We start from the raw sequence: 12653 nt of genomic DNA, 5'->3' as shown, positions 1-12653 counted from the left end.
CTTTGGACCTCTTTGGATCCAGATCCGAAGCCTCAACACAAGAAGGGACCAATTGCTCCACAATTCATACTCTAAAGGGGCTAGAAACCCTAACTCTCAAAGATTTACACCAAAACTGAAGAAGGATCGAATATATACCTCAATATGAAGTCCCTAAGCTCTGAAATCCACAAAATAGCACCCTCTTCAGTTCCCTTTTTCCTTGGTAACCTTCATCTTGCAAAAACACCTACACAAGGATCAAAAATGGCCTCTTCTTCCTCACAAACGCTCTAGATCTCTTAGGGTTTCACTCAACGGTCTGGTAGCTGCAAATGGTGGGTATAAGCCCCTTTAAATAGGTCCCAGACCCCGGGAATTAGGACATCATTAAACAGCGCGGACTCGCCGAGTCCACTAGTCGACTCGCCGAGTCCGGTCATTAACCCGGATAGAATTCGCGATCCTACTCGGCGAGTCTAAGTGTCAACTCGCCGAGTCCCTTCAAAATCTCCAAAATAAATGAATAAATAATGTACCTGGGAATACGGATGTTACAGTCAGGGTGAAACCCATTTTTGATATGTCATACAGCTTTCAAACACACTCAGAAATAACTAAACAACTTACAAACACACTCATAAATAACTGAATGGCGAGGGGACAAGAGATAACATGAAGATCTGGTTTTCAGGTGTTGCTTGATAATTTTGGTTGCGATTTCAGCATTGTGTGTATCTGGTTCAGCTCTTTATTGAGAGCTCAAAATGGTTTTCTGGGTTAACACTTTAACAAACACACACACACCCCTTTCTCCTCTTGCAAACACCAAAACAACAACAAAATAAAAGCTTCTGTGTCTCATTCGTATACCTCAGTCTCACCTTGATCTTGAGATTTAGAAGCGATGTATAAACAATATCCAAGTAGAGATCATCGTGCAACGACCAAGAACAATTAGAAACATTAGTCTCTTTCATCTAACATCATTAACAGTGCTAGAATAGAAAGGATTTGATTGGGACTAACCTACCTGAAACAATTTTGTTTCCTGAAAGTTTTCGTCGGGACCTAGTTCACGATCCAGGCCGAAATCGGAATTCTCAAGGAGGACACCAGAGTACAAGAGGCAGGAAGACGACAAGCCTGTGCAGTGACCCCGACCTCCTAGAAGAGAGTCCAGTTAAGTGACATAGGCGTCCGATGGGAGAAGATTGAAGACGGCGTCGAGGATCATTTGATGAAATTTTTTCTACCAAAAAACCGTGCGAAAACACATCGAATTTCTTATCAAACCACTAGTAAAACATATCGATTTTTTGTTTGATTTGTTTGCTCGGGATGAACGAACTAGAAGAAGAAGCGTTAGGTTGGAATTCTCAAGTATAGGGCTAAAGGTAAAGCTGACGATCTAAATTAAGGATTTGAAGAGAGAGAGAGAGAGAGAGAGAGAGAGAGAGAGAGAGAGAGAGAGAGAGAGAGAGAGAGAGAGAGAGAGGACCCGTTGTTATTTTTTTAATTATCAAAATAAATAAATAAATAAATAAGTATTAGATTTAAAAAGAAATGAAAGAAAAATGGAAAATAAATACCCCAAGGGTATTACAGTCATTTCACTATTCAGAGGGACTAAAAGCGCAACGAAACTAGCTCAAAAGGACCACTAATCCAAAAAAGTAAGGGTTTAGACGAAAACCCCAAAAAAATGCATACCACAGGGACCATTTTTGCAATTTTGTCTTATATGGTTGGTAAGGAATAAGATAAAATATGATATGGTGTTCGCGTTATAAGCCAATAAGTATTCAAGTGGTGTACAACTCAGAACTCATATCCAGGGATATCGACACTAGTTAGTTGAGGTAACTTTCGTATATATGAAACTTGACAATTTTATTTTGAGATTTTTTAGTGACTAAAGTAGCATTTTGGATAGTTTATTGGTTTAAAACAACAATATTGACCCATATTTATAACCAAAGATGATAGTGACACCAACATGTTTCGATAACTTCTGGCTGTCTAACACTAACACTTCTATCCAACAACTTTTTATATGATATATAATTTTAAACACGTATTTTTAAATACTCAAAATTTAAAATGTTACATTCAAATTGTCTTAAATACCTATGTTATAAAATAGATTAATATAACTTATATAGCTCGATTAATCTTCATTGATATGTTATAACTATTTGACAATGTTCAGCGGGAGGTTTTTGCTACAGTGGTGATTACTTTCTTTTGGAGCTTATGGAACTTTAAGACTTTAAGAATTCTCTCTCTCTCTCTCTCTCTCTATATATATATATATGAGAAAATACCGGGTATAGACAAAAAAAGGGGGGAAATTTAAAAATTTAGTCAAATTTTTTTTTCCAGCTATAGACATGAATTCCGCGGAGGGCCCTCTGCGGACCTCCGCGGAGAGGGGTATTTTCGTAATTTACCTACGCGGAGAGGGGCATTTTTGGTATTTCACATTCATCTTTTCCACAAAACCGGTCCCTCCTCTTTGGTCCCCCACTGGTCCTCCATTCCTCGTTATCGAAGACGAGTCTACGCATCGACTCTCCGCCGGCTTCTCCGACAGCATTTCGACGACCGACGACGACGATTCTCCGACAGCGGCGACCGACGACGACGACGAAACCGGCTTTCAAGATCCACTTCCGGCAGTAGAAATGGACGAGAATCTCCCCAATATTTTGAGCGATGGTTTAGGTTCCCGGGTAATTGTCACTTTCCCTTATTTCTATTAATGTAATGTTACGAAATTGTTGAAAATCGGTTAGATTAAACTGAATTCTCAAAAAAAATTTGATAAGAACTGAAAAAATAGGGGGTTTAGGGTTCGACGGTGGGAAGATCCATTCTGCGGTGGGTTATATCAGTCCGCGGAGGACCCTCCGCGGAGTGAACCAATGCTCCACGAAATATAGAAAAGGGGCTCCGCGGAGGGTGGAGGTCTATCCGCAGAGGATTCTCCACGAAATGACCTATAGCCTCCGCGGAGTGAACCAATGCTCCACGAAATATAGAAAAGAGGGTCCGCGGAGGCTGGAGGTCTATCCACAGAGTCTTCTCCATGGAATGACCTGCCTCCGCGGAATGACCTTAAAAGTGATTTTGTAAATTTTTTTTATCTTTCTGTTATATGAAATTAAATTTAAATATTATGTTTTGCAGCACTTAGACCTCAATCAAAAAGCTGATTTAACTTTAAAAGGTGTGGTGGGTACCATCATTAATAAGTATTTTCCGTGGCTAACACAATCACAACGACAAGTATTCGAAGCTTCGCCGTTTGGAATTTTTTAGGGATGCATATCCCACATGGTGATCCATTACTTGTGCATCTGATGACGTTGCACGAAGTAAGGACTCAAGAAGTATTTGAAATGGGGAGATTTTTATTTGATATAGAAGGGAGGCATTTGGAATTTGGTGAAACGGAATATATTCTCATTTATGGTTTAAAAGTTGGTCGTTATGTGGATTTACTCTACGACGAAAAAGGCGGGTCAAATTCAAGTCTTCGTGCTCGTTTGTTCCCAGACATTTCTGATGTACGTTTGCGGTTGAAAGATTTGGAAGACTTCATTATGTCTCCTAAATATTTGGAAATTGAAAATGAAGATGTTGTGATGCTTATCCAGCTAGTGTTTGTGTTGAAGGGACTCCACGGACACGACGTCAAAACGTGCATTCCCGCTGCAATATACAATATTGCTAATAATAGAGATGATTGGAACATGTATTACATTTAAATATTGTGTACTAATAGAATAATAATAATAATAATAATAATAATAATAATAATAATAATAATAATATTCATATTGCAGGTTTGCATGGGGTACGTATCTTTAGAGGTATACTTCGCGGATGATGCGTGAAATGTTTAAAAAAACAGTAGAATTTAGACAATTCAAGGAGGCCAATCTCGAATCCAAGAAAATACACAAGTATACTGTTCCTGGTTTTATGATGCAATTTAAGATTATTTTCTAATAAAATTAATTACTTATCATTGTTTTGTTTTTATACGATAATAAAATTCAACTTCTTTCTATAGATCTGGATTTTGGAGACGTTCCTTGAGGCAACCAAATTTTATGTACGCATCCCGACAGAATTGCCAAGGATGAGGTGTTGGAGAAGTAAATCAGCGTTATCTTGGGAGAACTATTGTAGAATAATCAACGTGTATGTGGTATGCTTTTTATATTACGGATTATTTATACTTACAAATTCCACGTATTTTCATTTTAAAGTAACAATTTGATTTTAATTTTAAATTTTTGCAGCCTAACAACCAACCTATTCAAGTGGTGGCAAACGAGACGGAGCTGATGTTGCCCTTTTATGTTTGATACGTGAATTGGACTCTTAACCATGAAGAGTCTCCTCCACCGCAACACAGTCCGGTCCGAAATAGTCCACCTGTTGTTCAGTCGCCTCCTCGTAGAAGTATGTACAAGTCGGATACATGTTCGACTGAATCTGCCACAAATGCTTCTTCCTCGCAACAGCTTGAAATAGAAACGAGGGTGGTAAAGAAGAAGAAGAAGAGTAGCACAAAGGCATTAGTGAAGCGTCTACTAGGCATCGTGGCTGAATTATCATCTAAAGTAGACCGTGTATTAGAAGAAAAAGATGAGCCAAACAAACGGTTTGTAGAGGATGAGGAGGAAGAGGAGGAGATGATAAACGAAGAGGGTGAAGAAGCATATTGCCATGATACGCAATTCGACTATGCTGGTTTGGAGGAGAAAGTTGTGCCTACACCTATGGAGCCGTCACCAGACTTGGGTGAACATGACACAAAAATAGTGACTCCTATTGGTAGGCCGCAACGAAAGAGGGCTCCAGCATGATATCAGCTTACTCCGTTCACAGTGGTAAAAAACTCATATCTTAAACTTGATATTTTTAAAAAATACTACATTATTGATAATGATTAAACATGTTGATTTTTTAGGTGCAATCGACACCAAAAGTAAAGAAAATCAGCAAGCCAAGGAAGAAAAAAATAGAGGAGAGTCCTAAAAAAACAAATGAGGACATTGTCAATGCAGAGAGTAGTGACGTTCCTTCAAACAATCTCTTGTTGGGCAATATTTATACTACTAGTCCGATGAGTTTTTGGCAAGAATGGAGTTTAATCTCTCCCAAACTGATCACTAAACATAGGTTGCATATGCTCCCACTAGATATGGATTTTTGGGCGAGGTTACTTTCTGTTAGTGACAAAGGGTGGTTAGTTTCTACAGTAAGATTCCTTTAATTAAAATTTTAACTATTTTTTAGACAAAAATCTATATAAATAATTCTAACATTTTTATATTAAAATGTATAGCATATTGCTATATGGAGATCCCTGTTGATGGAAAGGCCGACGAACGCTCGGTGGACTCTATATCCTCAAGGAATCAATTTGGAACCCGAAAAATCATATTTATTTAGGAATGTAGCAGATGGTTTTGGAGGTTGTCCTAAATGGAAGGATGTGGATACGGTTAGTTAAGTTTAATAATTATTATTTTTTATATATAATATTACTGAAATTACTAGTATTTAATTTATATATTTTTTTTGCAGGTTATATTTGTAATAAATGTTGTTCATGCCCATTGGTTTTTGGCGGTTCTACATTTAGATACCTGGAAAGTAGAAATTTTTGATTCAGCACGAGTTGCGGGTTACTTCTCAACGTACAACACTAATGGAGAATTCAAAAGTTTTGGAGATAGTATTATCTCAGAGTTGGATGCCATTGATTACTGGAGCCATTTCCCCATTGGACACAGAGACAAAGCAAAGGTCGAGTTTGTTGATGTTGTAGACGCCCCACAACAAGAATATAGTCTTGAAAGAGGGGATTGTAGAGTATTTGTATGCATGTTTATGGAAATGATTGTTTCTGGGTACCAGTGGCGATTCAAGGACATGTAGAGAAGCTGCATTTCTCTACAGAAATAAGATGGCAAATGTTATTTGGGATACTGTATAAGTTGATATTAGGAACTTTGTATATATATTAATATTAAATAGTTGTTTCTAGTATGTAATCGTGTCACTTCTGGTAGTATGTAATCTTGTAATTATCGTTTATATTTTTTAAACATAATTCACCAACAAATGTTACGAAACCATACATTCAAACAAAATAAACATTACAAATAACATGAATACATTACAATAGATTCGTCTACATAAAAATAAGGTTTCTTACGACTAACAAACATTAGATAAAACATTGGAAATAAAATACTCATCTACATGAAAAAAGCTTTATCTTTTACCAGATTCCAAACGTCCGTATACTCGAAATCATGTCCATCAAACTCGCATAGGTAATATCCATTCACATCTTCAAGAAGTTCTTCATCATCTGCTTGAGATCGTCGCATTTTCTCACGATTGTAGCATCAATTGAACCATGTGACCTTAAACTTTAAATCCATCCATTTACTAACAATATTAAGTTTTAGTCGTTTGTGTCCTTGCCCGACCTGATAGTTGAACAAAGCTATGAGGCGGGACCATTCATCACCTACAAGGCAATTAAGGGGAGCCACTACTGGTAGACCCTCGTAAATGGTAATCCAGCTTTGTATTAGGACCAACAACTCTGTTGGCGTCCATGGAGATGTACAATTTGTTGGAGAGGCTGCATTAGATGGAGTTGTTGCATTCGAAGAACTTGGTACATTGGACGCCATTTCTTAATTGATCTACTATCAACTAAAGAATTGAATTTCGTATAGACACTACGTTTAATATATATACAAACGTATGTTATGCAAAGATATGTCAGTAACGCGGACTAACGAGTCAGTAATGCGGACTGCCGATTCAGTAACGCGGAGTTACGAGTTAGTAACGCAGACTGGCAACGAATAATATATATAAAAAGTTTCTTAACGCGGACTGACGAGTCAGTATCGCGGACTGACGAGTCAGTAACGCGAACTTACGAGTCAATAACGCGGACTGACAACGAATAATATATATAAAAAGTTTCTTAACACGGACTGACGAGTCAGTAACACGGACTTACGAGTCAGTAATGCGGACTTACGAGTCAGTAACGCGGACTGACAACGAATAATATATATAAAAAGTTTCTTAACGTGGACTGACGAGTCAGTAACGCGGACTGACAACGAATAATATATATATAAAAAGTTTCTTAACGCGGACTAACGAGTCAGTAACGCGGACTGACGAGTCAGTAACGCGGACTTACGAGTCAGTAACGCGGACTGACAACGAATAATATATATAAAAAGTTTCTTAACGCGGACTAACAAGTCAGTAACGCGGACTTACGAGTCAGTAACGCAGACTGACAACGAATAATATATATATAAAGTTTCTTAACGCAGACTAACGAGTCAGTAACGCGGACTTACGAGTCAGTAACGCGGACTGACAACGAATAATATATATAGAGAGTTTCTTAACACGGACTTACGAGTCAGTAACGCGGACTGGGAACGCAGTAACGCAGACTAACAAGTGTATATAAAACGACAAACAACAATGTATCACTTCATCTAAGGTATTTTAGTTCATGTGCTTTGTATGTTTTACAATGGGTTCAAACCAATGGACCGCTAGCGAGTATTTCCTTCTAGCTCGTGCATATATTAATGTCAAAGAGAACACCAGTTTGGAGGATAGAATGTTTTTCGTCCAACTAACGAATACCTTTAATACTGACGCTGAAACCACCATACAAAACCATCGCAACACGCTTGATATAGCTACAAAATGGTATGAATTGAAAACGGAAGTTGTGTTATTCAACGATCTTTATAATAAGATTGAAGACGATCGTGTCAATGATACTGAGGAAGAGATCTTGGAGGTTGCTAAAGAAGAATACAAATCCATTAGCAACGGACAGAGTTTCGAGTTTGAAGCCCCTTGGAATCTTTTGAAAAATGTACCGTTTTTTTAAGTAGAACTGTATTTTGTATTGTTCTTGTATTTCTTTATTTAAATGTAATATGGTATTTATCCTTTATTTTAAAAAATATATATTTGACCAACAAATGTTACAAAACCATACATTCAAAAAACATTATCTGACAAACAGCTTATGCAGACTGAAAAATAAGCTAGGCGTAATGACAACACATTTACGCGGACTGACAAGTAAGTTCTGCGGAATAATGTATACTAATTCCTTATAAATTGGGCAACCATGACGAAAATTTACAAGGTGTCGAAAGTTGTGAAAATGAGTTCAGTCAATCACGTATTAAGGAAAAGTTTCTCCAGCCTACCGACTTTTTTCCATAATCTGCAAAGAAGTAATCCTACCACCTTCATGTACATTACGAAGGATCAGTACAATCGTTTCCAAATTTGTTTCGTGGCATTGGGATGCGTGGTATGTAGTCCCTTATAGTAAATAAATATTTAGTTATTTCAAGTTGTTATATGCCTAATATTCTTATGTTGACTTACAGATTCGTACGTTTCTCACGTCTATGATACCAATCATATTTGTTGGTCAAGTACCTCTAATTGGGGCGTATGTAACATCCATGTACATTGTTGTTGCTTTAGATGGAAATCATGAACCCCTTCTCATAGCGTTTGCCTTGGGAACCATAAATTGTGACAATTCATGGTTATGGTTCATGAGGAGGCTTAAAGACTGTTTAGGTGACAATATTGAATTTGGTTTCGTAAGCCATATGTCTGATTCTATAGACTTTGCAGTCCAAAGAGTCTACCCTGATTCATATCATGGCTATTCTTGTAAAAATATAGCCGAGAAAATACGCGCTTCCATCGGAACCAATACAGTCGTAGAACAGTTGTTCTGGAAGACGTGTAAAGCGTATAATTTATCTCAATTTTATGCATGTTTGAACAATTTAAAAAATGAGGTAAATGGGAATGATCTTCATTGGCTTGACAATATTCCCATTGCAAAATGGGTACGGGCTTGTTTTCCAAGAGTACGTTTCAATGTTAAATTCATTGACATTCCCGATGTTGTCAATTGGTTTAAAACAAACACGCATGAGTTTCCAATAACAACAATCATTGAAATGGTTCATGACTCGATGCAAGCAGTGTATCTTCGACGTGCTGCGTTTGGAGGTAATTATAAGTTATGACATCATTAAAACGGTGAATTGATATGTTTATTATACATTATGACATTATAATTTTTTTTATTGATTCAGTTGATTTCATAGGGGATTTCCATAATCTTCTCACCCCTTATGCACTTAAGGTGATTCATAAAAGATTTATGCACTCGGATGGTTGTAGGATTACGCATATTGTTGGCGATAGATATGAAGTGACTAAGTATTCAACAACCGAATATGTACAATTAGACCGTGATATTTGTAGTTGCGGTAAATGGCAAAATGCGGTATACCTTGTGACCATGCTATAGCTTCACTACACAGACTCGAAATTGCAGAAATCCATCAAATGGTAAATTTAAAGTTAAGTACAGCGGTGTATCGAAATGCTTATCAAACTGAGACAGTCAATCATATTCCAACCCTTAGGCATTGGGAAAAACCAGTCGAAAGTGTTGTGGTCTTACCTCCACGCCAATTCAATTGAACTTTATTGTGTGGATCACAACGAATGTTAGTATGTATTCAGTTCTATGTTAACCGTACTTGTAATGGTTTGTTGGCGTTGTTTACTTTTTAATAAAAAATGTTTACCTTTAAATAAATAATTGTATTCTCATAATTGTAATATGTATGCATGACAACGACTAGACAAAAACTATGCGAACTGACAAACGCAGTAACGCGGATTGACGAAAACCTCTACGGACTGACAACAGCTCTCTGCGGAGTGGAAGGGAATATATATAGTCATGGCTGGTCGTCGGATTATTCGTATAGAGTTATAATTTTTTTTTAAATTTAAAATGACTTCATCTTCATCTTTGTATATTTGATCGTGCAACGAAGTTGATTGTTTCTATTGTGATCCGATCGACCCTTTTCTTGCACCATCACCAAATTTAAGAGAGCCATATATGTCGGAGGATACTTTGCAACAACTACAATGGGCTGAAGAACAACAAAAAAAAAAGATAAAGACTCGTCCCGGGCTCTCACTGAACGTCGTGAACTCATTGCGGCGGAGTGCAAAGATGTTGAGGAAAGGATGAAGATTACAAAAAAAAATCAAAGATCATGAGGAATGGATAAAAAACTAAGAAGAATCTCAAACTGTCTGAAAAATGGCTTGCTGACAAGGATGCAGAAATGATAGAACTTGGTAGGCAAAAGGACCGTATGGAAGATAAAATAAGAATAAGGGACGACTACATAACAATGGAGAAAGAAAAGTATCCTTTGCAATTCCCTTAAGTTAGTTACCGTTGTTGTACGTTTACTATATGTTTCTAGTTTGTTGAATGTATTAACTTCGAGTATTAGTTATTATTCTACTAGTAATTATGCAGTAATATAATCATAATATTACCCATCATGTTTAAAATAAACACACCAGCTCAAAGTAGACAAATTAATGTCCTCTAAAACAAAACATAATTAATTATAAATACAACATCAATCATTCAAATCAAACGTTGAACAATAGTCTTCTCTCTGCGTCCCACTCGCCCAACGCGTCTCTTGTGTCCCGTGCGTCTCTAGCGTCTCCTGAGTCCTTTTCCCTTTTCCTTTTGTGTTACTACTTGATGTCGTACTAGTTTTTCTAGCCTTTTTTTGTTTCTTTGGGACCAATGCCGGACAACTCACTGCATTATGTGTTGTACTATCACATCTACTACACCTTCTTATTATAGGTTCCTCACCTTGAGACGGAATACGATTTATGTTTCTCGGTCTACCTGCTTGACATGTATCCATTATCGGGGGTTTCACAACCATCATGTCAGCAGGAATCTCCCAATCACACGGTTCTGGAAGGGGGTAAACCGGCTCCTCATACGTACTTCGGTATGTTTCCATTTTGTAAGCATCTATAGCCAGATGTCCGAAGTTACTTTTTTTCAAGTGCTTCAAGACCATTATCACATGACCACAAGGCAACCCGGTTCCTTCCCAATATTTGCATGTACAAGTCTCTTGCCTCAGATCAACTATGCCACCATGTTTAAAATCATGAACTTCATAAAGTGCATCTGAAACACCAGAAACAGACCATCCTGTCGTACGCTCTTCATTTTTACTAACTACTTTTTCAGCCCACTCGGTTAGCACTGTTGAACGTTTCCCTATAAAGAAGATATATATAATTAACTAATTATTCGACCTAATTAAAGTCAAAATAAAATTCATACCTCCTTCGATGCGACGCTTGTAACACCATTCCTGTGAAAGACGTCGGAAGAACTCAAGAAGGGGTATTATAGGCATCTTCCTTGCATCTACAAATAAAGCATTCATGGACTCTGCACTGTTCGAGGTCATGTAATCGTAACGTTTCGATGGCGAATATGCTCTAGTCCATTTAGCACGGGGAATTTCACTTAGTTACGCTACTACTTGCGGCCTAGTAGAACTAAATCTATACCACAATTCTTCAAAAACATTTCTTTTGTAAGCTTTCACAAGCCTCCAAAACAACACTTTTGTTTTATCATTTTTCCCAAACTTGTGTACTATGTTTCCTAGTATATGAAAAGCACACAAGCCATGATGAGCATATGGAAAAACATTTTCAATACTAACGCGAATTGCATCGGCCCTATCAGTTACAAAAGTCAATTCTTGACAATCACCAAGACATTCATACAACTTTTCAAGAAACCATGTCCACGTAAGACCACTCTCTTTTTTGCATATTCCGTGCGCAAGGGGCAGTATCTGGTTGTTCCCATCCATAGCTACTGCATGCAATATGGTTCCCTTAAAAGCACCCTTCAAATGAGCACCATCCATAATTATAACTTTACGACAAAATCTTTTGAACACTCGTGTCTGCAATATATAAAAATGGAACACATAAACACTCTATAATTTGTTTACAAAAATTATATATTAAATAACAACAAGTTTTTTGTATTTACCGTGCTCCCAATGGCATAAAAACAACACTCGAAACAATCTTCAGAATCTGTTTGAATATACGCAACTGTACCGGGATTATGCCTCTTCAAATTGTGAAAATAAATAGGAAGTTTGGCAAAACATTCTTCAGAGGATCCCAACAACAGTTCCATAGCATATTGTTTCGCACGCCAAGCTTGTTTGTAATCTACGTTGATTTCCAGCAAAGCATTCAAATCCCTTGATATTTCATTAGGCCTCCAAACCTTGGAACGAGTTTTTCCCATAATCTCATGCAATATAGTACCCATGACTTTTTTATTAGCATGCTTATGATTAGGGTGTATCTGTAATGACGAACATGTGTGCACGTTGTTGAAAGTCCTGATTTCAAATTCATCAGTGGGATCAAGGCGTTTTGCATACAAACGCCAACTACAGTTCTCAATTTCACAATATACCTCATAACGATTTTTGTTAGAATGTTTAGTCTTAAACTGAAACTTTTCTCTTGTTGCTTTAAGACTCAAAGCAAAAATTAGTTGTTGTTTGTTGTCATATGTTTGACGAACAAACATATCATCATTTGGACCTAAACTGTGAAATGGTTCGGGTTCAACAATAGGATCAGGACAATCAGGTATGGGA

General features: G+C 37.3%; 2 protein-coding genes across 2 annotated transcripts; one reads left to right on the top strand and one right to left on the bottom strand.

The window, feature by feature from the left end:
• The first annotated feature begins 7585 nt into the window (after window positions 1–7585).
• LOC145099796 (uncharacterized) lies at window positions 7586–9591 on the top strand. The gene is made up of 4 exons (XM_079037302.1): window positions 7586–7939; window positions 8469–9111; window positions 9198–9374; window positions 9416–9591. Exons 1-4 carry the CDS (start codon window positions 7586–7588, stop codon window positions 9589–9591), a joined length of 1350 nt encoding a protein of 449 aa, XP_078893428.1.
• Window positions 9592–10559: 968 nt separating this feature from the next.
• Window positions 10560–11426, bottom strand: LOC145099795 (uncharacterized). The gene is made up of 2 exons (XM_079037301.1): window positions 11297–11426; window positions 10560–11230 (listed from the first exon to the last, which is right to left on the bottom strand). Exons 1-2 carry the CDS (start codon window positions 11424–11426, stop codon window positions 10560–10562), a joined length of 801 nt encoding a protein of 266 aa, XP_078893427.1.
• Between the last annotated feature and the right edge of the window lie 1227 nt (window positions 11427–12653).

This window comes from Lactuca serriola, chromosome 4, assembly GCF_051521515.1.
Source record: "Lactuca serriola cultivar US96UC23 chromosome 4, Lser_US96UC23_V15, whole genome shotgun sequence".
In the NCBI taxonomy this organism is placed as follows: Eukaryota; Viridiplantae; Streptophyta; class Magnoliopsida; order Asterales; family Asteraceae; genus Lactuca; species Lactuca serriola.
Note: the sequence above shows the minus strand (reverse complement) of the source record. Positions and strands in the feature narration are given on the sequence as shown.

Coding starts and splice junctions, on each gene's coding strand:
- LOC145099795 (XM_079037301.1), bottom strand. CDS start 11,426: ATGACCTCGAACAGTGCAGAGTCCATGAATGCTTTATTTGTAGATGCA. Junction 11,231..11,296: donor CAAGCGTCGCATCGAAGGAG/GTATGAATTTTA, acceptor TCTTCTTTATAG/GGAAACGTTCAACAGTGCTA.
- LOC145099796 (XM_079037302.1), top strand. CDS start 7,586: ATGGGTTCAAACCAATGGACCGCTAGCGAGTATTTCCTTCTAGCTCGT. Junction 7,940..8,468: donor CTTGGAATCTTTTGAAAAAT/GTACCGTTTTTT, acceptor GTTGACTTACAG/ATTCGTACGTTTCTCACGTC. Junction 9,112..9,197: donor TCGACGTGCTGCGTTTGGAG/GTAATTATAAGT, acceptor TTATTGATTCAG/TTGATTTCATAGGGGATTTC.